The sequence below is a fragment of the Helicoverpa zea genome, chromosome 28, assembly GCF_022581195.2.
Source record: "Helicoverpa zea isolate HzStark_Cry1AcR chromosome 28, ilHelZeax1.1, whole genome shotgun sequence".
Classification (NCBI taxonomy): domain Eukaryota; kingdom Metazoa; phylum Arthropoda; class Insecta; order Lepidoptera; family Noctuidae; genus Helicoverpa; species Helicoverpa zea.
The window spans coordinates 330,301-357,511 of NC_061479.1; the positions used below are offsets into that span (position 1 = coordinate 330,301).

Here is a 27,211-nt window from a genome sequence, read left to right on the forward strand (position 1 = left end):
TAATGGTACTTTTCCTAGCGCCACCCCAAGCAGCGATACCATAAGAAACTATTGACCGACACAGTGTAAAATAAACAATTTTACTAATGGACTTATCGTGTAAATTTCTGATTTTTTTGAAAATTGGTATTAGTTTGCGTACTCGACTTTTTAAATTGCTAAGATGTTGTTTCCAATTTAAATTTTTATCGATTTCAATGCCAAGATATTTAATACTACTAGTTGGAGATAAAAACAAACAATCACAATTATTAGTATTGTCACAATTAGAACAATGAGCTTTTATTTGGAAATCGGCAGAGGGTTGAGAATTATTTTTAATACTATATAAAAGTTATGTATTTTGTTTTTAAAACGTTCAATGTAAGTAGGTTGTAATCAAGCCATTTAATTATCCTTCGAAGTCCTTGCTCAGCTGAAGACTTTACATCGGACCATGTTGCATGTTGGAATAGGATTACTGTATCATCAGCGAAAGTAGTCACCTTCGCGTCAGCTATTTCAATATTACAAAGATTATTTACGTAGATTAGAAACAATGTAGGTCCAAGCACTGAGCCCTGGGGGACACCAAAATTAACATTTAATTTAGAGCTAAGAATATTCCCAATTTTAACAGTGTGACCTATTTGTTAGATAATCCTGGAAAAGATCAAGTGGTATTCCTCGTATACCTATGGCCTCCAATTTACATACAAGCAGGGCAATATATTGTAACATTGAAAATACGTCTTCCCTATTTACCTGACTACATAAAATCTTCCCTATTTTAGTTATGATATATAAAAATAGAAACTGCTACCATTACCTAATGCAATGGTTACAAATGGGCCTTTTGACAACATTAGACTCTTTTTTTTAACGACGTCAAAAATCATCAAATGACCCCGCTGTAGGTTAGCAGCGGTGAGGGAGTGTCAGACTCTTACTGACTAAACACCGTCGTGTTCCGTCGAAGGCCTTTTATGTTCCAGAGCCGCGACATAACATCAGGCCCCATATATAAATTAGGATAAAGGCAGGGGGATAATGATAACAAATACCTAGTTACAGATATAGGATATAGGGCCTTTTACGACCTGAAATATTATGGAAGGTCATGGAACAAATCAGGTCATAAAATTGACCACATTGGAGTCAGAATGCCAAAACAATTAAATTACAATTAATTATTATGATTAATTAGGTACACCTATATACAGGGAATAAGGATACTTTGACACAAAATGTTACCTCATGACGTGCGACGTTTAGGAATATTAAGTAATCGAAATAAAGCTTTAATCCAGTGGGGGATATAATAAGGTAAGCTATAAAGTAAAGACAGCATTCTTACAGAGTGATTTGCAGGTTTTAATCACCTAACAACCCTACTGTCAGAGATAACGTAATCACTAGCCGTAATATTAGCACCATCTATCATCCTCATCATCTGCCTAGCTTTTTCCGTGCGTTGAGATTAGCTTTCAGTATCACCGGAAGCAGGTGAGAAAGACCAACTAATAAGACACATCAAACGTGGCACAGCCATGTTCGTTGACTCATAAGCAATGTGTTACTTATGTGGGAACAAAACCTGTGACCTCCACCTTGGCAGGTAGATACATTACTCCCTACTACACTATCTTGTCTTTGAAGATGCCAACACGTTGCATCAGATGCATGCCAGGCCAGACAGCGTGAGTTATCGCTGGTACCTACATAAAGGGCTCAATAAGGAACAAGATGGGTTTTAGTCAGTAAGAGTCTGACACTCCCTCACGCTGCACCCACAGCGGAATCCCATAAAAAAGAGGCCAGATATCTGAGGAAATATTGTTATTGACCATGGTACTCAATGAATGAATCCTATCGCAACATATAGCACAGCATTTGTTGTAAAACCAGGTTCATAGAGAGGCTCATTTTTGTCACAGGGAAAACACAGGTCAGGATTATTATTTATACATTTACAGTTACCTGACTATAAGTGTTCAGTTTACATTTAAACCAATATGTATAATATTTATTATTTTGATCATAATACATGTAGGACCTCGTGAAAATTAACACGTTTCACAAAAATAATTTTAGTGAAGTGCGTAAAGATGAAAGTGTATTTTTGTTTTCTATTTGTGTGTCAGGCTATCAATGTAACGGTTTCATTCGGAGATTATATTTATAACAGTAAGTACACCCTTTGTTGTTTAATTTAAAATATACACAATCGTAGGAAATAAATATGGTTTCCATACTACAAACTATCTATGGAAAAATATTTAAGTCATAAGATCTAATAGTCCCATAAAGCGACTGCCGTGCACGTGGTCTCGGGTTCGATTCCCGGGTCGGACCGACTGTCTTTGTGGGTTATAGAAACTATCACAAAGTAACAGCCCCGGATCTAGGGGGGGGGGGGGGCAAGCCGGGGCCTGTGCCCCGGGCGGCAAATTCAGGGGGCGGCAAAATCAGGCGGCTGCCAAATTCACACTTCACAGACCAATGGATAACGTGTTGTAGGTTCAGAGTAGTAGATAGATGGATAACTCATCATTTATTTAACTTTGACCACGGAATAAATAATAGCACAAGTACAGCAATTTCATGGCCATATCAACTTGACCGATACCCTGCACCACTGCACGAACATTTATTATTCACGAGGCGAAGTTTTAGCAAACTAAAACTGATTAAAAATTATTTGCGATCATCTATGAGTCAGGAACGCTTATCGCATATATTTATTTTTATTTTAAATCCTACATCACAGATTACTGTAATGGTTAGGTACCTACAGCGCCATCTTAACTAAGGCGGCCAACTTTCCGAAAACTGAATGCGGGACTTAACCTTTCGTGAAAAAAAGGGGGGGGGGAATTAAAAAATGATCGGACGGAACTGATAAAATAAAAACCGTAAGCAAAAAGCTATAATTTAACCTATCAATATCGTGTCACAGCGTGCACTAATGTCTTATTTTCAAAATCATTAGGCCTCACGAGTTCAGTAGAAATAAAGAGAACGAGATTATATTATAGGTAATCTGTGTTCCTGCACTGTTGAGCGTGCGCGCAGGTGGGTGTTGTGTAGAAGCGTGGTAGAAAAATAGGGATGCGGGACATGCGGGACGCATACAACGTTTTGCGGGACTATTTTACTAATAATTTCAAAACGGGATTTCGTCAAGCATTACGGGACGGTCCCGCAGAATGCGGGACGGTTGGCCGCCTTAATCTTAACCGATGGTGCAGGGTGTGCGCATGACCCGGGCGCCTTGCTCGGTCTCAGGGGCGCCACGGGACGCCCCACCACCAGGAAATTTCGATGAAATTACATTTCGATACTGACAAGCAAAGTTTCTAAAAAAGTCGCCTTCGCTTTGTTTGATTGATCATTTTGATTATTTTTTACTTTTAACTACGCTCGCGGCTACTTGTTGCTTTACAATGTCCTTTATCAGGTGCTTTTGTGTCGCGGGCTAAAAAAATTTCGCGCTCGCTTCGCTCGCGCAATATTATACATGCATTGCCTCAATGACTTCATAAGTCAAGTCCACACTGCCTTAACTTTTATAAGTCAAATCAAATGTAGTAAAAAATATATATTTATGGAGTCCTCAAAAACAAAAAAGTTTGCTTGCTGCTTGTTACAGCGCTTTTTAAAACTAATTAACTTTTTGTGTCCCAAATTAAAAAATTTGCGCGCTCGCTTCGCTCGCGCTGCTTTTAACAATTACATCGTTCTGTCTCGACTTTTATAACTTAGACCGCCAACAGTTTGAGCCTACAATGAATTGGACAAATTTTTTGAAGTCCTTTACCTACCAAATAGTGCACTTCATTCGAACGTTCTTATTTATATTCCTTGTAACTACTCTAAGTACTTCACAATACATAGATGGCGCTTGGGTGATGATAGCAACCAGGCGCTACAAGAGCTAGAGCCGGCCCTGCCTGCCTACATATTGATAGCTACAATTATATGGATGATAAAGGTGAAAATAAACATAAGTAGGTAGGCGGGGCGGCATTTTGCAGATTTTGCCCCGCCTAAAAAAAATTGAAGATCCGGGGCTGCAAAGTAAGCACCTCGGAGCTTTTAAGTTGGTGATTGACACACCCGTGCATCGGAGAGCACGTTGCAGTTGGTCCTGTTTATGATCTCTCTCCGGTGGTGTCGGATTGTCGTCCCATCGCGCTATGAGAGTGAAGGAATAGTGTGCACCTGTGTCCAGGCAAAAGCTCGTGCACTATAATATGTCCTGCGCTAGCTGATGTCCTTAGAGGGAACAGCCGCTGTGGTCGACAATCTGTTTAGACGCCGCAAAAAGATTATCATATAATAGAAGTGCCGTGCGTGCAATTAATAAACATATATTGTAGACGATCCTGAAGCGGCTACCCAAGGGTACAGGTTCTACCACAGCTGGAACGACCGGCTGCTCATGGAGGTCTGGCTGAATAACATGCAGCCAGGAGTCACAGCCGACATCGTCATAGACACAGGTAATATTCAATATCTCACTATGCCCTCTAAATAGACGGACGGGAAGCAGTGAAAAGTGGGGAACCTTGGAAGAGGCAGCAGTCTAGACATGAAGTAATAGATGTCATGATCCTATCATTTGAACATCTTTGGCAGTCGTTATGGGTAGTCAGAAATTCTGACAGTCTTACTAAGGGATATTTTTGGTTGCCCTGGTAACTGATTGAGGAGTTCCATTGCTCCATATAAATAAAACACTGATGCATCAAGTTACACTGGATGCCGACGCCAACGTAGTTGGGTAAGAGCTTGGCAGATGGTCTATTTACTATTACCATAGTCTAGCCACTTTTTTTTCCTAGTTAAAATTTTGAATTGGTCTCCGAACTGTTGACTTTGAACACAAAAATAAACTTAAATTATATTTTTTCAGACACTCCTAAGCAAATATCGGCTCACCGCACAAGCGACCGACAGATATATTTTTTGGTACAAATGCCGTTACTATCCAAAACGACAACATTAATTTACGTGAACATATGCTTAGAGGGCTCCTGTATCCGGAAGAAACTGGCTGAAGGAGTGTTCGTTAAACGGAAGAGTTCAGGGAAAGGTGAGGGGTTCAACTTGTGACAGTTTCATAGTTCCATCAGATCCTCAGGCTCTAGCCATCGCGGGGGACACCGTGACGACACCAGGATCGGGAGTCTCGAGACGATACTCGAGTGCGACACTTTGATGCACACTAATTATTCTTTTGGTCTATTTGCTATTTCAAAGTAACGCAAAAACTTTCAACAGCGTAAATAATTCTACTGGAATCTCGTTATAAGCGGTTGTGACAGTGTCGGACTCAGCATACGTATGTGAAGGAAATTTCGCCCTAAACTATTATATAAAAAAACAATTACTGTACACCTCTAAGTATGTAATGTAGGACTAGCTATTCTTGCAAAATGGTCCGCCACGGAACCAAACTCGACGTGTTATCAACATAAATGATGCTAATGATGTCTGTTTCAGATGTCTGTCTTCGCGACATACCGTGTGAAGTGGAAGTGAATATGACAGACGAGCCCTCAGGCAAACCCAGCAGTATTACAATGCCGGTTCATAGGCAGACCAGCTACCGGCCACGGCAACGACCTGCAAACAATGCCAGGAGTGAAACGCGCAGAACATATACTAGTACTAGTAGTACTTATGGTGCACGAGGTATGCACACTCCCTATTCCTTTACTCTTGAGAGTTAGGTAAGTAAAGTCCCTCAGTTGGAGCAATTCCGACAAGACCGAAAAGAGAGCAGGGGCTCAATTCTGTTTATTCAATAATAGTCCCCAGGCCGGCGAACAAATTTTTTTTTGATACATATACATTTAAGACTTTGTGAGTGCCTTCCTTACGATGAGTCCGACAAACTTTTCGAATGCGCAAATTTTGGTGCCGCTGCGTTTTTTAATGCTTGACTCCTGAAATTGTCGATATGACGTCACTATGGCTCTTCGTACATACACGTTTCATCTTTTGAGATTCATTTAATAAAGTTAACTAGAGAATGGTGGTCAACTTGTCCGATAAAGATCGTGCTGCGTTTGGAGTGTCCACCATCCTGAAAATGTCGATATGACGTCACTATGACTCTTCGTACATACCTGTTTCATTTTTTGAGATTCGTTTAACAAAGTTAACTAGAAAATGGTGGTCAACTTGTCCGATAAAGATCGTGCTGCGTTTGGAGTGTCCACCATCCTGAAAATGTCGGTATGACGTCACTACGACTCTTCGTACATACCTATTTCATTTTTTGAGATTTGTTTAATAAAGTTAACTAGAAAATTGTGGTAAGCTTGTCCGACAAAGATCATGCTGCATATGGAGTGTCCACCGTCCGGAAAATATAGATATATTTTAAGATTTGGTATAAAGTACTGACAATTGGTGTGAAGTATGTTAATAGTAAATGTTGTATTTAGAAAGTCGTTTCGAATGATATATGTATCATTACTACAGGAGGGATTTATTAACTTGAAAACACCTATCGATAAAATAATCTTATATAAGCTCTAGCTTCTGAAATACTAACAATTCGCCGAAGTTTTTTTAATATGAAATGTTGCATTTAAAAAAGTCTTTGGAATGATGTATAACTCATTACTAGAGATGGGATTTATTTGATTGAAAACATCTATCAATAATTATAATTTTAAATAAACTCTAGCTTCTAAACTACTAACAATTTGTCGGAAGTATGTTTAACACGAAATGTTTCATTTGGAAAGGTTTTTCAAATAATATATAATTTGTTACTAAAGAAGTAATGGATTAGCTTGACAGAACCTACCGATAATATAATATTAGAAAAGCTCTAGCTTTTAAAGTACTAATAATTTGTCGGAGTTATGCTAATACAACCTTGCGCTTAAAAAGATCTTTTGATTGAAATATGGCTCATAACTTCAAGTGAGATGTTATTCCTTAACACAATGTAAAGTATCAATAATATGCCTTAGGTTAGTTATGTCTTCCAAAATACTAAGAATCGGTAAGTGGTATGTTAAGACGGAATATAGCGCTTAAAAAGATCTTTCGATTGACATATGGTTCATACCTAGAGGTGGGACATTATTCCCTAACATAGTAAAACCTATCGATAATACGCCTTATTTGGGCTATATCTTCTAAAATACTAAGAATTGATAAGTGGTATGTTGAGACAAAATGTTGCACTTAAAAAGACCTTTTGATTGATATATAGTTCATTAATAGATGTGGGATATTATTCCTTAACATAATATAAACTATCAACAATACGTCTTAGTCAGGCTACTTTTTCTAAAATAGTAATTAAAATTGGTAAGTAGTATGCACGTGAATATTTAAGTCAGAAATTGACAAAAAGAATAAACTTCTTCCAATTGTAATATTTTTTTCTCATTTTCTTGTCGAACTGACTATTTGCCTCACTACATTTGTCGGACAAGTCGATATTTGCAATAAGAATAGTATTATCTATCATTGTTGTTTTTTTTTTATTATTTATTCCTTTATTTCAGGCAACTAGGGCCCATAAAAAATACAAATACACATATATCGTACATTACAATACTTATAAACTAATACATAAAAATTCACCATATCAATATATATATACAATACTATATCTATAAAAACTTAAAACATACTATAAATACATAACAAATATTCTTAAAACTAATGCACACGATGTGTCGGCGTCGTGTTTCGCTGACTGGTGTCACGTAGCCGGCCACGAAACCGGCGGTACAGAACACCCTTCGGCCAAATATCTTCCTTGAGGACCTTCTCGAGACCTTGTGTCGGAACACGCACCACGAACGAGTTAAAATTTGTGTTGTGACGCGGTTCCAACCTCACGACCCTCAAGGTCCAGCTGGTCTTCACGCGCAGATATTCCACGACCTCCTCAACCTTCGTGGAATGGTGCAGCCTGGACACGTACAGCTGCGTCGTCGGAATAGCTGGACGCAGCAGCATATTGGGCCCCGCCAGCGCAGTACCGCACTGGTTCCGACAAGGAGGTTTCTTTTTCTTCCTCTTCTCGACCTTAACGAAACCATCCTTTTCGCACTTGTCGACCTTGGGACCCTGCCTTCTCAAAACCTGGTTTGGTTTCGATCGGCTCTTCTTACCCCCTTTTGTGGTTTCCGCTATTTTAACCTGCGAGTTTTGTGGCTCAACAGGCTTCTTAGCGGCTACAATTGCTGCGTAGGCTCGTTTGGGGGTTGACGAACCTACACGAGTCATCGTCTCTACCGATGTCGAGGCAGGGACGGCGGCGGCACACGTTGCAACGCATGCATTCTCGGCAGTAGGTGACGCATTCGAGCCCGCCGACTCGAAACTGCAGTTTTAGGCATTTTGCGCCCCGCGACGCGTGTTCACATTTCTGTCGCCGTCGGTAGGTGACCTACTTGCAGAAATTGCATTGCGCAATGCTACTAATTCTGCCCGTAGATCACTGATGGTGTTGTTGGACACCTCCAGCTGATGCTGCATCTCGGCCTGGCTTTGCTTCAGGAGTGTAATGTCCTTCAGCAGCCTGGTGACATCTACGTGGTCGAACGTGACGGGAGGAAGCTTGTGCAGGTCCTTCGCCACGAAATCGGGCACGTCGTCCGGGTCGGTCTCCTTCAACAGCGTGACGATGTCTTGGAGACTCTTCTCTGTGCCATCCCTTCGACGAGACGGCATCTGGCTAACTTTGCCAAGCGTCGTGAAAAGCAGCAATTTAGCACTGCTAATTTCATCTTCCTTGAACGAGGTCTTGCAGATCTGCAAGATGCTAACCTCGTCCATGTAGTCGATGGCATGCTTAATAAATGCCAACACTTCGTTGGCTATGAGCGTTTGTGCACTCATAGCGAAAACCGGGCAGCGGCTATAGCCGCGCAATTCGCGAATTTAAAATTCATACAGTGCAGCGCAAACGCGTCCGTACTCGACCGCGTATGGCACTGGACTGAAATTTGACCGACATGTATGTATGGGGAGACACAGTGACGTCATACCGACATTTTCAGGATGGTGGACACTCCAAACGCAGCACGATCTTTATCGGACAAGTTGACCACCATTCTCTAGTTAACTTTATTAAACGAATCTCAAAAAATGAAACGTGTATGTACGAAGAGCCATAGTGACGTCATATCGACAATTTCAGGAGTCAAGCATTTAAAAACGCAGCGGCACCAAAATTTGCGCATTCGAAAAGTTTGTCGGACTCATCGTAAGGAAGACACTCACAAAGTCTTAAATGTATATGTATCAAAAAAAAATTTGTTCGCCGGCCTGGGGACTATAATGTGTCCATTGGATATCTATCGAATCTCAATAGCAGTAATCTTAATAAATGTATGTTGTTCTTGTTGCAGAAACGAAAACCTTTAGACATCCTAAACAGATCAGACCATTAGCTATACCATTAGCACCTAATGACTTGCAAGAAGAATCAAGCTCCAGTAAAGGTAGGTCACTGAATTGAAAACTCTCAATTTTAAATATCCTATTTGTCATTTTTTATCCGGGAGTGCAAAGTACATACTGTTAAGAACCAAGAGTTTAGCGAGTTTAAGCGTATATACCTATAAACAAACTCTGCATTTTTATAATATTGGCATAGATTAAAACAATACTCATTCATTAACATAATAATAATATGCAAAATGTGTTGAGAAAACTTAAAATCTCCATATTTTTTATATGCCTTCTACCAAGTAAATAGCAGGTCAGCCTGGGGTCGGTGGAGGGGGTGTGCCGGACTCTTACCGGCTAAAAACCCACCCAGTGTTGCCTTCTATTACCTATTGTCGAGGGCACGGGTATCGCCAAAGCATTCTGCCACACCCCCGACAGGTATTGGCCCGCCAGAAGTTCAAAGGCGGGCCCCGTCAACCTCTGTGGCCGTCACCCAGCGGCCACAGCAAACTCCACTAAGAGAGGTGCGCGCAACACAACGCCACCTTCTCGAGGCCTGTTTCTGATAGAACGACAGACGCCCCTAGTCTGTCGCCCGCAGGCCGCGCCCTATGGTGGCTGGAGATCAGCCACCCTGCGACGCCCACCACGTCTGCTGCGGGCGGGGAGAGAGGAAGCAGTTTCTCTCTCCCTTTCCGCCGCCTCCTTTAAAACCATCCTCACAAAAGGAGGCGACGGCGTTCCACCCTTCTTCGCTGCCGACCATGCAGGACACGACAGCCGGCAGCGAAAGACTTCCCGCAGCATCTACTGCTGCCGCTAGGTCACGGCGCTGCGTTGCCCATGCTGGGCATTCCACCAATGTGTGCAGCGCCGAGTCCTCGCTGCAGATCCCACAGTGGTGGCATTCGGGCGTGGGCCTATACGACACAGGAACTTTCCGAAACACCCATGTCCGGTAAGAACCTGTGTCAGGCGGAAGCTGAGGGCGCCGTGGCTTCTCTCCAGCCACTCCTTCATAACGGGCCTGACCGCCGCGACAACGGCGTGCCCTGCCGTGGGTCGCGCAAGTCGCTGCTCCCATTCCACCATTAACACCTGGCGGAGCTCTGCCCTGCGCGCCTCAACTTGTCGAGGCACGAGGCACTCGCCCCGCTGCACTGCTTCCTCGCGCCATGTATAGAGTGACGCGAGGACTTTCCCGTCTAGGTCCCATGGTGGGGATCCGGCTAGGAGGCATGCCGCTTCAAAGGAGATTGTACGGTATCCCCTTATGGCCCTGATGGCCATCGCTCGCTGAGGTCTTCGCCGCACTGCAAGATTGCGGGCCGTCAGGGTGTTCGCCCACACTGGCGCGGCGTAGAGTGCCATCGCCCGTACGACCCCCATATAGAGCCTCCGGCAGGAGGTATTGGGTCCCCTAAGGTTGGGCAGCAGGCGTGAGAGCGCAGAAGCTGCGGCCAACAATCGGGGAGCGAGACGTTGGAAATGCGGCCCGAAGTCCCACCGACTGTCGAGAACGAGACCGAGGTATTTCATCGTCTATTCGACAGCGATGGTGACCCCTCCTACTACGATGCTAGACCCCGGAGGCCCCTCGGCCCATGGAAGCAGAGGGCTTCAGACTTGTGCAAGGCCACCTCGAGGCCAAGACGCCGGATCCTACCCACGACCTGCGCGACACTGGCTGTGGCCCGAATGGCCGCCTGTCGGTACGTCTTCCCACGTGCTGTTACTAGCGTGTCGTCAGCGTAGCATATCACCGTGGAGAAACGCACCGCGCAGGACCCAATCGTATCCAATGTTCCACAAGAGAGGGCCGAGAACCGACCCCTGTGGAACACCGCCTGTGGACGACCCCATCCTTCTCGACCCGGGTACACGACAGCTCTTTCGGACAAATAGGCCCCGATTATACGACGGAGGTACCCTGGCACTCCATGATAACGGAGCGCCTCCTTTATGGTATTCCAGGGCAGGGTGTTGAACGCGTTGGCGATGTCGAGCGACACCGCCAAGACCACCTCGCCCCGGGCGACTGCTTCCTCCGCCAGGACCCTCACGCGCATGATCGCGTCAACTGTTGAACGCCCCTTACGGAAACCATACTGGTTATCCACCAGATCCGGCCCCTCTCCGGTCATGTGCTGAATAAGGCGGTCGGCGATGATTCGCTCAAAGATTTTTCCCACCTCATTCAGCAACACAATGGGCCTGTAGGCAGATGGTGAGTCTGCGGGGCGTCCCTCCTTCTTGAGCAGGACCAGCTTTCCGATCTTCCACTGGTGGGGAAACTGACCCTGCTGCAGACATGCGCTCAAGAGTCCTGCAAGTCGGGGCCCGAGAGCCTTTATGGCCAGAGCCCATACTCGGCCTGGAATGCCATCGGGCCCTGGGGCGGTGTTTTTGATACGAGCGACCGCCACTCTCGACTCTACCTGGGTCACTTCGGGCACGTCGTTACGGGTTATGCTCCGGTCTCAGGGGGAATAGAGCGCCAACCACATCATCCAAAAGTTGTGGCTCCAGAGTCTGGGACAGTGGGGGAGCCCACTGGCGCAACTTACGACCCCAAGGGTCACGGTCTAGTGTCGCCAGTAGTTCCCTTTGAGCTTCTGCTTTGGCCTTCCCGATGGCCAGCTGGAGAGCGCTCTTTGCCTCCCTGTAGGCCTCGTAGAGTTCCGCCTCTTCGGCCGTCGCTGTAAAGGGGCGACGGCGTCTTCTTCGGTACCTGACATATTGGCGGCGCACTTCCACACATGTGATGCGCAGCTGTGCAATCTCCTGTGACCACCAGTATACCTGGCGCCTGGATGGTTTCGGATGGACTCGGGGATAGCACTGTCGCAAATCTGCGACATACTCTCCTGTAACCACTCCGCTTCTTCTTCGATGTTAGCAGGCCTGTCTGGATGGTCTAGCCAGGCCTGCACAATAGCGGCTTCCACGAGAGCCTCTCGGCCCGGCCGTTTAAGTGCCCAGCGCGGGCCCTCTCCAGTGCCCACCGGCGCTGCTTGAGCCGGCCCGCTTGAGTCTGGGCAAATGCTCGTTGTCCTGCCGACTGTTCTTCTTATTTGAGAATAGCCGCCATGGCTGAATATCGGCCTTGGACGCCATTAGAAAATTAATTTATACTTACATAAGTTTACTTGACAGATATGAAACTTTCAGATGTAACGACAGTCATATTATCAGTAGTATGCACGGCGGGATTCATCATGTTAGTTGTCGGAATTCGGAAACGATGCAACTGCATCTGTGACGCTGGGTTATACCAACCGAGGATCAATTACGTAAGTCTTTGCTTTTATAAGAAACCCAGTGCTGGATAAACCATATAGCAAGAGTTGCAAACAATTGCTACGAGCCCTGCACCGACGAGGGGCCCTGTCCTCGCTTTCTTTTTGCTTTTGGCTCCGTTGTATTCTTGCCGAGCTTGCTTAATCCGGCACTTGGGTTTCTCAGAAACCACTTTACCTATTACATTTTGAACACATGACTATTATTGTATATCAATGTTTTAATTGCAAACTTCACTGCAGAATAATGTTGTGAAAATAACAAAAATAAACACGATATGAAACTATCAGACACAATTCACCATGATTGATATTGCATTTTTCAGTCTATAAGTATTATGTACATAGAAAGTTTTACATCAATAAAAGTAAGTTATCTTTTGTTTTAGTTAAAGAATAGATTCTACGTGAACATGCTGTTTCGCAAGGAATGTGACGCCGAGATACGGGAAATAGAACAACATAAATACGAGGAAATTGAGCGCCATTACGAGGAAATCAAATAATATGTCTGTCTGCGCCAGATAATTCTCGCCGTGGTCGGATTCACAGGAAAATACACTGAAACGAAACTTTTGTGGAGTCTTCTAAAAACTAATTGCGAAAAATAGCACAAACTTTGTGTTATCCTGACGCGGGAGGTAGTTTCCTCAAGAAACGGGTGAAACCGCTGCCTCAAACTAAGTCTTAAAATAAATACAATATTTAGAAGTGTAGAATTGTAGACATGCAATTATGGGTTTTATTATAAATTTTCCTGCCGCCCTCTGAGTACTCGTGCACCGGGGATGCGGTAATACCAGTAATACTTACTAAGGAAAATGTACGCACCTGGTGCATTGAACGGGCTTTTCCACCATCTTCATCATCCTCCTGCCCTTATCCCAATTTTATTTGTGTTCGGCGTACAATGTTTTCTTCTTCCATACTCTCCTGTCTGCTATCATTTCACGATTTTCACACAACATAACTGCCATTTGGATGGGTGGGGTTAAGCAACATCTGTTGAGGTTGCAATTTAGATGGGTGGGGTTAAGCAACATCTGCCGAGGTTGGAGTTTAGATGGGTGGGGTTAAGCAACATCTGCCAAGGTTACAATTTGGATGGGTGGGGTTAAGCAACATCTGTCGAGGTTCGGATTTGGATGGGTGGGGTTAAGCAACATCTGCCGAGGTTGGAGTTTGGATGGGTGGGGTTAAGCAACACCTTTCGAGGTTGCAATTGGATGGGTGGGGTTAAGCAACATCTGCCGAGGTTGGAGTTTGGATGGGTGGGGTTAAGCAACACCTGTCGAGGTTGCAATTGGATGGGTGGGGTTAAGCAACATCTGTCAAGGTTGCCATTTGGATTCTACATGACATTTGCATGCTGTTTTTGTATGTATCAATACATACAAACTGTGATTCCATAATATTTTTAAAAAGAGTAACCCTTGAGTTTCTTGCGCGTTTTACATAGGAAGCTACTTTGAAATGGGCAAATAGAATCAAACTCATTTATATTTTTGACGTTCATCATCATCATCATCATCAGCCTATCGCAGTCCACTTTTGGACATAGGCCTCTCAAAGTGCACGCCACTGAGATCGATTTTCGGCTTCTCGACGTTCATAAGTGCTTGTGAAGGCCTAAATGAAATATAGCATTTGAGTTTGATTTATCAAGTCAGTCTACTTCAAATAAAAACAAAGTTTATAAACTTCATATTGAATTTATTGAAAAAGTACAATACATTATTATTATTTTCTCACTGATAGAGCGGACTTACAAACAAACAAATTCACTGAGTTTTATACAACGTTAACAGCATTAAACAAATATGTGCTAATTTTAACCTTATCACTTTGTAATAAGAGTTACTGTACTTGCTTTATGAAATAACAACTAATTTACACTAAGCTTGTAATATATGATTTTTCTTATTAACAAAACATTCATGTTTACATAAAATGGTGAAAAATCCCCCATAACACAATTTTATTGGTAACAATTGCCGAAAATGATCATTTAATATGAAATCATTGATAACATTTCTTAAAACACAGTTTACCTCTAAACTAGCTTTTCTAAATGATCCTATATGAACTATGTTTTGCCTAACTGGATTATAATTTGAGTTTTATGTCTTTCGAAGTCACTGGTTCAATTTATGCTGTAATCTGTATCTATTTATTTCAAGATTTTTAAACATAATTTTAAAATACAGTCGTTATAGTTCGGCCATTCAGAGAATGCGTTCCTGACACGTCGCGATTGAACTGACGACGTAACTTTGCAATGGCGTTGCAGTTACGATAAAAATATTTTTGCTGGTTGTTTACCGTTTTAACAATTGAGGAGCATTAAAACAACATTATTATATCAATAATCAATGAATGTTATTACGTCGTCAGTTCAATCGCGACGTGTCAGGAACGCATTCTCTGAATGGCCGAACTATAGTGCGAAGTATACTCTGAACATTTTTTAATTTTGTTGACAAGAACAAACAAACAGTATTTTCCCTTAAAAACTGACAGTTGTCAACTGCACAAAAAATTCGGTACCCCTGTTTCTGTCAGTTAAACCCTCCATTATCCGTGTTAGAATCGATAATTTAAGTATGTTTTATTGTTATCGATAAAATAACTTATACTCCTTCAGACCGCGAGCAAAACCGCGTCAAAACAGTAACTTTTACATTAAATTAAACTAGTATTTTTCATCAATTTTTGAGTCGTAATTTCTTCTTAAAGAAAGGATTAATAGGTGATGGGGTCGATGGCTTTAGATTCGTCTTGCTCGGTTGTTTGGAACTGTCAAACGGTATACTCGGACTTTGCCGAACACTCTTATAATAGTCCACTGGCTGCTGCATCGAGTTATTCTTTAACGCAAATTTCACCTTTTTCGGCGTATCATAATGATTGGATTTCATATTTTCAGTTTTTTTCGTCTGTTTTTGAAATTGTTTCACTTTGCTATTAACTACTAGTGTTGAGCTTTTGTTTTTTGGAGAATTATCGATTTTTGTAGAATTTGTATTTTCTTGTTTTTTGTTTTTGCCGTTCTGTGTTGGTTTTTCAACATTTTTCTGTACTTTCTTATTGTTTTTATCTACTTGACCGTTAGTAGTCTTATTGTCTACAGGTATAATTTTAGTTTTCACTTTATTATTCTGAGCACCATTTTCGATAACTTTTGGTACGTTATCTTTAGGTTTTTTACTACTTTTAGCTTTATTTTTGTCACCGTTTTCTATATTTTTCTTAACTTTAGCATTATCTAACTTATTGGCTACAATTTTATTATCTTTAGGAATATCTTCAACTGTAATACTCTTGTCGGTCGCGTCTCCGTTCGCTTTGGCGTCGACTTTGCGTTTTTTGACTGCGACTGCGACTTTATTGTCGTTGTTGCGTTTCTTGTTTGCTTGTTTGGGTTTCTTGGCTTCCGGTTCCGCTGTTTCTACTTGCCAGCCGTTGCTCTGTCAAAAAGAGGGGTTGGGTCAAAAAGGTAATATTTTCTAGTACATCAGATTTAGGTGAAAAGGGAGAAATTATTGGGTAACAAGAGATTAAATAGGTTTAGTCAATCTTTTCCATTAATACGCGTATGTAAATAAAATGCAGGTTACAAAGGATCAAAACTTAGTGATTCATCTTTAGGCCTAGTACCTATAATCGGTGACCGATTTTTTGTTGGAGAAATATAGTGTACATTGATAACAATAGTGCAAAACACGTCCTCGAACAAGTCGGTCAGAAAGTCCTATAAAAATCGGCCCGATGATCCTTTGGTTAGTCAAAAGTTCACAAAGACGTGACGTGAGCAGCCTTAAGATTTTTTTCAGATTACAGAAGTCTCATTGTTTCTATGTAAAATACTCACAGTGGCTTCAGTAGACAGTTTCTGCTTGACAGCGTCGACTTCCTCCACGATGCTGCTGCCGGCGCGAGTCTTGGCCAGCAGACGCTTGCGGTGCTTGCGAGACAGACCTGCAGATAAATGTTATTCATTAGTTAATGTTATTATCTTAATAAGGGGTATTATGTTGCCCGGGTAACTGGGTTGAGGAGGTCAGATAGGCAGTCGCTGCTTATACAACACTAGTACTCAGCTACATCCGGTCAGATTGAAAGCCGACCCCAACATAGTTGGGGAAAGGCTCGAAGTCAAAGTTAAAGTATCTTTGTTGTGGGCGCATATGTAAGTTACAGATCTTAACAAGATATTCGAGTATCAATCGGGTATTGGCAGGGGAATTAACAATTGGTCAACAATTTTATAAATCATGGATCATGTAGAATGATTATTATTATTACATGTATACAAACGCACCTCGTAACGCGAGTTCATCGCTGGCAGCTAACAACTTCTTCTCGAGCTGTTGCAGTGACTGCGCGGATTTCTTGTGCTTGAGGGGGGGAGCAGACTCCTCTGCGTCGTCAGTCTGCACGCGGAGGGGATACTCGTCGCGAGCTAGCTGCTCGAAACTGGAAGGAAAAACAAATATTATTATTTTTTTTCCTCTTTATAATTCCAATTAATAATTCATTACAAAATTTCTTATTGCAAGTAAATTATATCAAAAAGAGTGAGTTCTCTAATGCTCAAAATCCGTTATGTTCAGTTTGTAACCGTAAAGTAAAGGTTGATCAAAATTAGTTCAGGTGTTGGAGCGTGAATAAGCAACAAACATACACAAACCTGCCTTTATAATATTTGTGTGATATTTGATTAAATTCAATAAATAAATATCCAATAAATAATATAATATAATATATAAATAAATGTACAAAATAATAACCAATGTTCCTTGAGATTAGTGTAGCTTTGCAATAGTAAAAGAATTAAGTATTTTTGTTTTTGCCTTTGGCATAAGCAAACAAACAATGATATAGCACAGAAAATAGAATATAGTTTTATATGATTTCGTTACTCAATTGAAATTAATACTTTATGACGTTCTATCTTTATATTTTATAAGACAGATTGACTTATACATCAAGGAAAGTGATTTAAAAGCATATTCTTGTGACATGAAACATTGTAAAATTAATTTATTCAACCCACATACCGTTGCAAACATATCCTAACTCTCCTGTGCGTGGTAGAGGAGGCAGTAGCCAACAGCTCTCGCAGCAGTGTTGCCAGCTGCGACGCCGGGACGGGCAGTGTTGCCAGCTCCACGTCTACTCGACCCGCGCGGGGGTCTAGGGGTTTTGATGTACTGGGGGGTAGGAAAATAAAAATGGTAATTATTTTATGTGTTATAATAAAGTATGAAAAACAAAATTGAATTCTGAGGCAAAAAAAAATAAAGCAACTTAGCTTATTTATTGTGTGACAAAGCAACAAATCTTATTACAAAAATATTGGCCAGTTTAAAAAGAAGGTACCTAAATATTGTTTTCGTTATCCATCTGTCTGTCAATCACTAGGCAGAATCGCATGAACAATATATGATATGACAATTAAAGTTTTCACTGATGATAGACCTCTATTGCAGAATCAAATAAATAGAAATAAAATGTTTAGGTAGCTCCCATACAATAGGCAATGTTTTTTGGCATTTTAAAGGTATCTAATATGGAATTCGACATGTGTGGGTCTCGTATTTGGCCTGCTACTTACAAAACATTAGTTTTAAAAGGCATATTACGAAGAAGGTACCTTTCATCTTCAGTATCAGTATTCTCATCATCATTCTGTTCCTCATCATCATCATCTTCTGAGTCGGTCACCAGCTCCAGAGCCTCGGGACCACCTTCCGGACACCCCATCTGGCAATACAAATACAATTGTATTAGTCTTATAAACTGTGTTTGTTAGTTTGTTTACCAAAAGATGATAGAGCACAAAGGTAGTGTAGGAAGGGATTTTCACTGATTGGGCTGTTCCTAACCCATTGATATACAAAAACCCAAGATGCACAGTCTCGAATAAAAGTAACGCTCGAAAGTGTCCCCGAACACTAATTCTGTCTCTTTCTATAAGTACGTTATTGCAAGTTCAACTTTACGCGAATTGCTTAAAGTCGTTATTACAACGCACTGTAGTTAAAGCAATAAAATTTTACGAAGTGGTCGGCTAGGACAAAGAAAATGAGCATTTGGTGCGGACATTTTTGAGATGTTGAGTGTGCATCTTGGGTTTTTTGTACATCAATTTTCTAGCCCTATTATTTTTTATAGCCCTTACCCAATAAACCAATTTGGATGTTTTTTCTTAATTTGATAGTTTGGCAGTCATTACGGGTAGTCAGAAATCAGAAAATCTACAACCAGCCTTGTCCAGGAGGATCATGTTTCCCTTGTACCTGGGTTGAAGAGGTCAGATAGGCAGTCGCTCCATATGGTACACTGGTATAGTTATCGGCACGAATCTTGAGCTCTGACCTTCACCTTTAGTGGTATGAAGCGAGGCGCGGGGGCGGGCTAAAGCGGTGATTGGCCCGCAGTGCATCGCGTCATAGCCGTCACTCGGGATTGGTTCTTTGCTAATAAATCACTTCTGCGCAGATGTAGGTCAGAGCTCAAGATTCGTGCCGATAACTATACTCGGCTGCATTTGATTAGCCTGGAAGCCGACCCCAATACAGTTGGGACAGCCGGAAGATAATGAATTTGTAAACCCACCTTCTGCCAAGCCGCAGTGGCATGCTGATACTCCAAGCCCTTAGGGCTCTGCCTGAGCAGCGCAGTGAGCAGCCTCCGCGCGGCCGCGCACAGCAGCGGCGACGCCCCGCCACACATGTACGCGCAGAGTGGCCGCAGGAGCTCTGCCAGGCTCGCTTCGGGGATGTCGCCGGAGGATACCTGTGGGGAGCGTTTGTTAGAAAGAAAAACTTTTGCAAAGGACAACTAAAATCAAACTTATTTTGTATTTTTGACATATATAAGTGCTTGTAAAGGCCTAAGTGAAATAAATTATTTGACTTAGATTCGAAGAAAAAAAGATCATTTATTGATACAAGTTGGACAAAAAATAAGAGAAAAATTATAAACATGAAAGTGCCAAATTATGTTATTTTGCTAACTGTTTCACCTGTTCACAGACAAATAAAATTCAGCATTATATTATCCAATAGCTGTAGTGTTTTCTGAACACACTGATCTCAGTAGCTGGACCAATCTTTCAGAGTTACATAGTCCATTTACCAAGGAAGACTATAGGCTTTCAGTTGGGTTGCTTCTCAGTTTTCTTTCATTTATTATTGGATAGTGAGATTATTTCTGAGTGACATTGGTTATATTTTATCCGGATTACAAGCAGATGTTTCCACATGCTGGTGAAACCAAAAATAAGAAGATTATCGAAGTCATACAACACACCTTGGCAATTTCCTCTAAATAGCAGTCAACGATGTGCAGCAACATGGACATCGCATTGCGCGCGTAGTGCGGCGTCTTCAGCGCGAAAATACCTGAAAACAGAAGTAACGAATCCGTATTTACATGATATTTCAAATTCAAGATGTTAATTCAAATTATTGCAGAAATAGACTTAACTGTGACCGAAATAGAACTTATAATATTTGTTTATTAAACAAACACTCTTTCTACCAAAAACTTCAGTTTCAGTATTCGTCCTTTTACAGTAAGTTAGAAAGCAAGCTCACCGTCACTCTCAGACAGGATTTTGGCGTACATCTGACAACTCTTCAAACTCCACTTGCTGCGCAGTAGACAGCGCAGACTCGCGCGCAGGTAGCGACGGACCAACTGCAATAATATACCAAGGTTTATGTGATGAAATCATCACTACATAGTATCGCTTTTTCTGTCCGTGGTCCCTTACGCTATATTATCTGATATATAGGCTATATTTCATCCCGGTGCGGGCAGTAGCTCTCACGGGACGCGGGTGAAACCGCGGGAGAACGGCTAGTCAATAATATTACAGAGTGTTTGTTTCACTGTCGTGAACACACAAAGCACTCTTTGATAAAGCAGCCCATAGTCTGGAAGCTGGTGATTGGTACACCTGTGCATCGTAGAGCACGTTAATGTCGGTCGTGCTTGTGATCTTTCTCCGGTGGTGTCGGATTGCCGTCCCGTCGCGCTACGAGAGTGAAGGAATAGTGAGTGCACCTGTGTCCAAGCAAATGTTGGTGCACTATAATATGTCATGCGCTGGCTGATCTGCTTATATAAGAACTGCCACCGTGGCCGATAAACGGCTAGGAGGACATCATCATCATCAGAGTCATCATCACAGTCATCATCATTTTTTACATACCATGAGAAACTTGTCAGTGCGGTGTTGGTCGAGGCCATACCACTCGGTGGCCAGCACTCGGAGCCCTGCCTTGTACATGAGGAGCGCATGACGGAGGTGTTCCTCGGGGAAGACGTCCAGAATGGCCGATATGTTCTCACATAGCTCCTCCTGTTGATAAATAGTTATTTATGTTCTAAATGGAAAGGTAATTATTCAACTAGTGACAATTTGTAATCACTCTAATATTATAAAAGCTGAAAGGTTTGTAACGGTGTGTATGTTTATTACTTCTTCATGTGCAAACAGCTGATCATACATACTTGACTTAGGACTTCCCTTCAAGAAGTGGGTAAAACTGCTGATGAAAGCTTCATAAATATAATATCGACGGTTAACCACCAAGAACTCCTAACTCAATATGTCAAAACTTTTCAGTAGAGGCACAAAAAAGCCACCAAAGTCCGCGCTCGTAAAGTTAGTAGATAATTCCATGATTGTAAAAACGCCCGAAATATTAGGAATTATAAATAGAAGATATTTCTATTACATGAGATACAATATTTTTGAATAGAATCCGCGAAAAAACCAATTGGTCAAAATATGTCAGTTAGGAGGTCCTGGTAGTTAACTGTCGATATGCTTATAGTAAAAAACAAATAACAATAGTTTACCTGTACAAGAGGCTTATCTGACATCCAAACTGCATAAAACAAGCCCTTCCATACTCTTACAAAGTCATCTTCTTTGAATTCTGAAAACAAACAACATTTTATTACTAACAAGTGCATAATAAATTAAAACCTTATTAAATAAAAATATTTACGATATCATAACACAGCATGTAAGTGTTTTTTCTTTAATCAAACTTGTTTTTTATTCATTTGGCCTCCATAAACAATTTATTTTTCTACAAATTGCTGTATAGTATCATATAAAAATTGTAATTGACAACTGTGTAAGCCCCTTTACTTGTAACAACCTACTATTTTTGTTAAATTGTACACAGAAGCTGTTGGTATTCCTTTACTAATAAATAACTAAACATAGAATGTCTTGACAAACTTTAGCAACACAAATCAAACCTTCTATGATATACATTTACAGTGTTGGTAAGGTAAACGTACCAATACTCGTCGGATTTCGGAAATCACCGACTTTGAAGCGCTACTGTCTGTTAAATATTCAATATAAAATGAAAATTTTTGCATGACGTGATAGAGTATTTATTCGTTATTCTAAGTAATTAATGTTTTTTTAATCATTTTCATTGGTTTATGTACTTATTAAGGCAAAAGTAAAAAAAGGGCGATTTGTACCAATAGTCGTCTGATTTGTACGGATACTCGTCAAATATTCCCAGTACTCGTCAACTTTTAATGCTAATGTGAACTCTCTGCTCTTGAACATAAAGTTCAAGTTACGTACATTTTTTTGTGCTTGACTTTATTAAGCATACTTGTGCCTTTGAAACATTAGGTAGATAGATAGAAAACCAAATCCCTATTTAGAATAGCAGGTCATAATCTGTTAGAAGAGCAGGTATTCAATAAAACAGATACATAGTTACATTTTAATTTATATTCCTATCTATCAAACGCTTGGAATCACAAAATCAGTCTATAAAATATATGTTATATTTCGTAATCAATCATATAACCATGCAGTCATGTGCATATGTAGCACGAGTAAAATTATTACTATTAAAATATTTAAATTGTAAAACCAATATTGTGTTTTCCCAAAATTTATATACAACCTTCGCTCCTCTCCCTTATGGAAGCAGCCACATCTTTTAGACAGAATTGACCAAATTATCCGTACTATCCTTCATCTCTTTTTAATTTGGCCTTGGACGACCGAGCGTGGCTTCAAGCCACCCTTTTTTTTTTAACGACGTCAAAAATCATCAAATGACCCCTCCCGCTGTGGGTTAGCAGCGGTGAGGGAGTGTCAGACTCTTACTGACTAAAAACCGTCGTGTTCCGTCATAGGCCTCTTATGTACCAGGGCCGTGGTATCTCTTTCGAACAACCCGCAGCCCCCGCTGGGGTTGCTGACATCTCTTTGAGGAGCGCGTGGAACAACGCGCGCCGTCGACATGGGCGCGAAGCCACCCTTCCGATCAGATTCGGTAGCCTCGGCGTCCGCAAAATTTCCAGTTTAAGTCTACCGGCGTTCCTATCCTCGGTCTGCGGCACTAAGGAGTTGACCAGCAAAATTTTAGCCCCTTCACTAGTCGATTCTGAGGTGCATGAACGCCTGGAAAGTAGCTTGCCCAAATACAGCCTTCCCTGACAACCCGGCTTCCCAGAGACAGTGGGACGAGCCGCTCTGTAGATTGACGAGAAATAAACTAATTGAAACATCTGTCAATACTACTGCGTCTGGCTGTGGGAGAGTGGGAGTCAGGCTATGGCTTCACGCACTGCCGTCACCCAGCGTTGGGACCATGCTGGGTGACACAACATTCCGGCTCGCTACATGCCTACGCCTTGGCGCTCCCACTGGGGCTCCGCATCGCTGTCAGTGCGGCGAATCTGTGGACTGCCTTGGGCACCATGTTCTTTCCTGTGGCAAAAGTGCTGGTCGCATGGCACGACACGCCAGCATAAATTACATGAAAATGTGGAGTCCACTCGTGACCAAAAGGCTGGCCTATACTTCGGCCAAAGGATATGCATTGCCATCCAGCGTGGCAATGCAGCCAGCCTTTTGGGCACGATCCCCGCTGACAGCGATGCGGATGAATTTTTTGATACTTAGTTTTAATATTTCCCCCTTTATTATTTTTGTAAATATGAAAGTCTGTGAGACCACCACACTGGTCAATTTTGAGGTGCCATGCCTGACCGAGGCTTTAAATGCTTGGAAAGTCGTGCAGCCGCAGTGCCGGCCGCACACCACGACATGCTAACATCAACGACGTGATCCGTCGCGCTCTTGTTGCCGTCGGCGTACCAGCCGTACTCGAACCAAATGGCTTGGTACGCGACAATGGCAAGAGACCAGACGGCATGTCGCTATTTCCGTGGAAGTTGGGTAGGACTTTAGTGTGGGACGCGACATGCATCGACACTCTTGCGCCATCTCCCGGAACTCTCCCATCCCGGAACTGCATGTTGTGCTGGCTCCGCCGCTGCACAAGCAGAGAACCTCAAGCGGCGCAAATATAGTAACCTTATATTCAAGTACATGTTTGAGCCGTTTGGGGTTGAAACTCTTGGGCCGTGGGGTCCGAGAGCCCGCCTTCTTGCCAAGGATATTTCCCAGCGCCTGGTTGACACTTCACGGGACCCAAAGACTGGCTTTTATTTCGCACAGAGGTTGAGCATTGCCATCCAACGTGGCAATTCTGCCAGCCTTTTGGGTACATTACCCAGTGACAGCGATGAGGAACAATTTTTTGATGCACTGTATTAGTTTTCAGACAGACAGAACTCAAGATTCGTGCCGATAACTATAAGATTATACTCTTTACCCATCAATATCGAATACGACAAGCAAAGCAGTGACAGCGATGGAAGCTATGTCATCTTAGTTTTAAAACTGATTTTAATATTTTTTGCGTCAAAACTAGTTGAATGACATAATTTTTATACAGGCGCTATTAAAGCAAGTTAGAGAGACGCGGTACAATACGCGTGACGACATGCAGTTATTTCAAACAAAAAGCATAGTGTAAGAACAGTCAATTTTTGCTTGCCACAAATTGTAATCCAAGCGTAGTAGAAACAAAGGCTAGTGGTAGTTGTACCCAAAGCGGTAGATATGTATCGCGTGTCCTTAATCGAATGGCGGAGGCCTACAGCGGCCAATATATACCTAAAAAAACACTCGTAGAAAGTGCATACTTATAGGAAACAGGGGATTTAACCATTAAGAAACATATTAATTGAATCGAATAACATGACTGTGTACGTGCATCTAGAACCAGAAGAGTAAAATGTACCCCTAAGAAAAAGCTTTAAAGAAACGCAGTTTTATCAACAAATGTAGTCTAAACCTTAAATATGTTGTTCTAGAGAGATAACAATGTTGTAAAAGTCCCGATATTAGCTATTTATTCGCATTTTGTACTGTAAAACACAAAATATCCTCATTATGACGAGTTTAGGTGCAACTTTTGAGCACGTCCCAGTAGTCGTCATAATAATTCTAAAATTGACGGGTTTTGGGTCAAATAGGAGTTTTAAAGTACCAATAGATGTCACATTAAAAAAATATATCTTCTATGTTAAAAGTATTCCAAATTGCATATTACATCGTTAGCAAATAAACTTAACTATCTAATTAAACAAAGAAACATACCACAGACCCCACTGGAGTTATGTAAATCAAAGCACAAAACCACGTGCTGAGTTTCACTTTTGACAGCTGAACTTCACGAAAAAACTATTTTGTTATGGCACACACTTTTCGAATAACATATCTCAGACGCCATGAATGTTAAAACCCCGTATTGTAATTTCAATTGTGCAATATATTATCAACAATATGTTGACATATAAACCGGGCCATTTTAAGTTCAGTAGAAATAATAAATAAAAGTTTTTAGATTAATTGACGACTATTGGGGCATGACGACTTCACCCGCGTTTACCTTATTTCTTTAAGCAGTTATACAGCTAAAAGTCTGTCTGTCTGTCTAAGTGTCTTTCTAAAAGTCAAAATAGGTTTAAAAACTAGACTTAGAGGCCATAGATTAATGTTTTAACCTCTTGAGACAACGCCCTAAGACCTAGACAGGTGTAATAGCGCGCGAATCAATACACAGACCTTATTGTCTGGCCTTAGTAGATAATTACAAGCATGGTATTTATAATCGCTTATAAATCAATACTTTATAAGTGGAGACCTTAAATGACAGCGAAAAAGAGCAGATAGAGGTTTTATTTCAGTAGTTTATAGGGCTAGACACGAAAAACCAGCGTGTTAGACATATATTTAATACAACGCATATTGTATGTTATACTTTTGAGGTTATGTGCTAACTTTGGTAAAAAAATAGTTTTGTTAGCTGAATTATAGTAAATAAAGTAAAATTAAGTGATAATAGAGTTCTGTACTAACCGTATCCTTTCTCGAAACAGTTCAAAAGCCATTTTTTAAGAGATTTGAGCACTCTGTCGCGGGTTTTCTTTTCGTTACCCGACAATAAACGTGCGAACTTAATCTCTTGAGCTACAACTAAAACATGTTCCTTTTTAGGTTTAACCTTTTCTTTCTTCTTTATTTTGTCTTTCTTAACTTTAGTTTTCTCTGGGCTTTTCATTTTGAGTTTGTGTTTTTATAAAAACAAGCGACCACCATGTGACAATCGCGTTTCAGTTTTTTGACAGCTTTGAAACTGACATTTGACATTTCTAACTCGTTTTTTTTTTTTATTTTAGACGATTGCATGTTATTTAGTCGATTTATAGTTCTATATTTTTCTGTAGGTAGCGTAAAAATCTATGCAACTTAATTCACATAATAAAATTCCATATAATATTAAATCTAGATATTTACATGACGTAAAAAAAAAGCCTTATTTATACATATATACAACTAAAAAATGGCATCAAAAAACTCCTCATCGCTGCCCACCGGGAGTGTACCCAAGAGGCTGGCAGCATTGCCACGTTGGATGGCAATGCTTAATTTTTGACCAAAATAAAAACCAGCCTTTGGGTCACTTGAAGTGTCAGCAAGTCGCTTTGCCAGATCTTTAAAAAGCAGATGAGCACTTGGACCCCACGGCCCGAGGGTTTCAACCCCAAACGGCTCAAAGGTATAGTTACCAACCAGGGTGCTATATTTGCGCCGTTTGAGGTTCTCTGCAGCCGCAGCAGCGGAACCAGCACATCGCGCCGAGCTAGGAAGGTGAGATGGTGCAAGAGTATCGACACAAGTCGCGTCCCATACTAAAGACCTACCCATCTTCCACGGGAACAACGACATACCGTCTGGTCTCTTGCCATCGTCGCGTGCCAGACCACTGGGTTCTAATATGGCTGGAACGCCTACGGCAACAAGAGCACGACGGATTATGTCATTGATATTCGCATGCCGTGCAAATCGTCCCGCGCTGCGGCTGCACGACAAGCCGTGGTGTCCAAGGCTGCTGACAGCTTCACCACAGTGGCAGCGGTGAGGAGAGCAGCACGGAGCACCCAAACGCAAGCAAACAGCAAGCCGGAAAGTGGTGTCGTCAAACAATGTGCCTATGTTTGACGACGGAAGTGCCAGAAGCCATAGACCCGACTCCCATTCGCCCACAGCCAGAAGGCGCGCTCGCTCTGCAGAAGAA

The 27,211-nt window shown here is 41.7% G+C and overlaps 2 protein-coding genes across 2 annotated transcripts; one reads left to right on the plus strand and one right to left on the minus strand.

Annotated features, from left to right (window-relative positions):
* Positions 1-2,003: 2,003 nt before the first annotated feature.
* LOC124643862 lies at positions 2,004-13,449 on the plus strand. The gene is made up of 7 exons (XM_047182984.1): positions 2,004-2,166; positions 4,362-4,484; positions 4,898-5,077; positions 5,488-5,679; positions 9,375-9,467; positions 12,589-12,710; positions 13,106-13,449. Exons 1-7 carry the CDS (start codon positions 2,088-2,090, stop codon positions 13,220-13,222), a joined length of 906 nt encoding a protein of 301 aa, XP_047038940.1. The 5' UTR covers positions 2,004-2,087; the 3' UTR covers positions 13,223-13,449.
* A 963-nt stretch (positions 13,450-14,412) lies between these two features.
* On the minus strand, positions 14,413-26,287 carry LOC124643753 (ribosomal RNA processing protein 1 homolog). Its single transcript, XM_047182818.1, has 12 exons — positions 25,993-26,287; positions 21,594-21,673; positions 20,941-21,090; positions 20,321-20,423; positions 20,034-20,125; positions 19,338-19,517; positions 18,373-18,482; positions 17,777-17,929; positions 17,038-17,192; positions 16,588-16,694; positions 15,158-16,183; positions 14,413-14,928 (listed from the first exon to the last, which is right to left on the minus strand). The coding sequence occupies exons 1-11, from the start codon at positions 26,192-26,194 to the stop codon at positions 15,422-15,424; spliced, it is 2,094 nt and encodes a 697-aa protein (XP_047038774.1). The 5' UTR covers positions 26,195-26,287; the 3' UTR covers positions 14,413-14,928; positions 15,158-15,421.
* Positions 26,288-27,211: the final 924 nt, after the last annotated feature.

Coding starts and splice junctions, on each gene's coding strand:
- LOC124643862 (XM_047182984.1), top strand. CDS start 2,088: ATGAAAGTGTATTTTTGTTTTCTATTTGTGTGTCAGGCTATCAATGTA. Junction 4,485..4,897: donor CGACATCGTCATAGACACAG/GTAATATTCAAT, acceptor ATATTTTTTCAG/ACACTCCTAAGCAAATATCG. Junction 5,680..9,374: donor TAGTACTTATGGTGCACGAG/GTATGCACACTC, acceptor TTCTTGTTGCAG/AAACGAAAACCTTTAGACAT.
- LOC124643753 (XM_047182818.1), bottom strand. CDS start 26,194: ATGAAAAGCCCAGAGAAAACTAAAGTTAAGAAAGACAAAATAAAGAAG. Junction 20,126..20,320: donor AATCCTGTCTGAGAGTGACG/GTGAGCTTGCTT, acceptor TTCTGTTTTCAG/GTATTTTCGCGCTGAAGACG. Junction 16,184..16,587: donor AACTGTCTACTGAAGCCACT/GTGAGTATTTTA, acceptor TCTTTTTGACAG/AGCAACGGCTGGCAAGTAGA.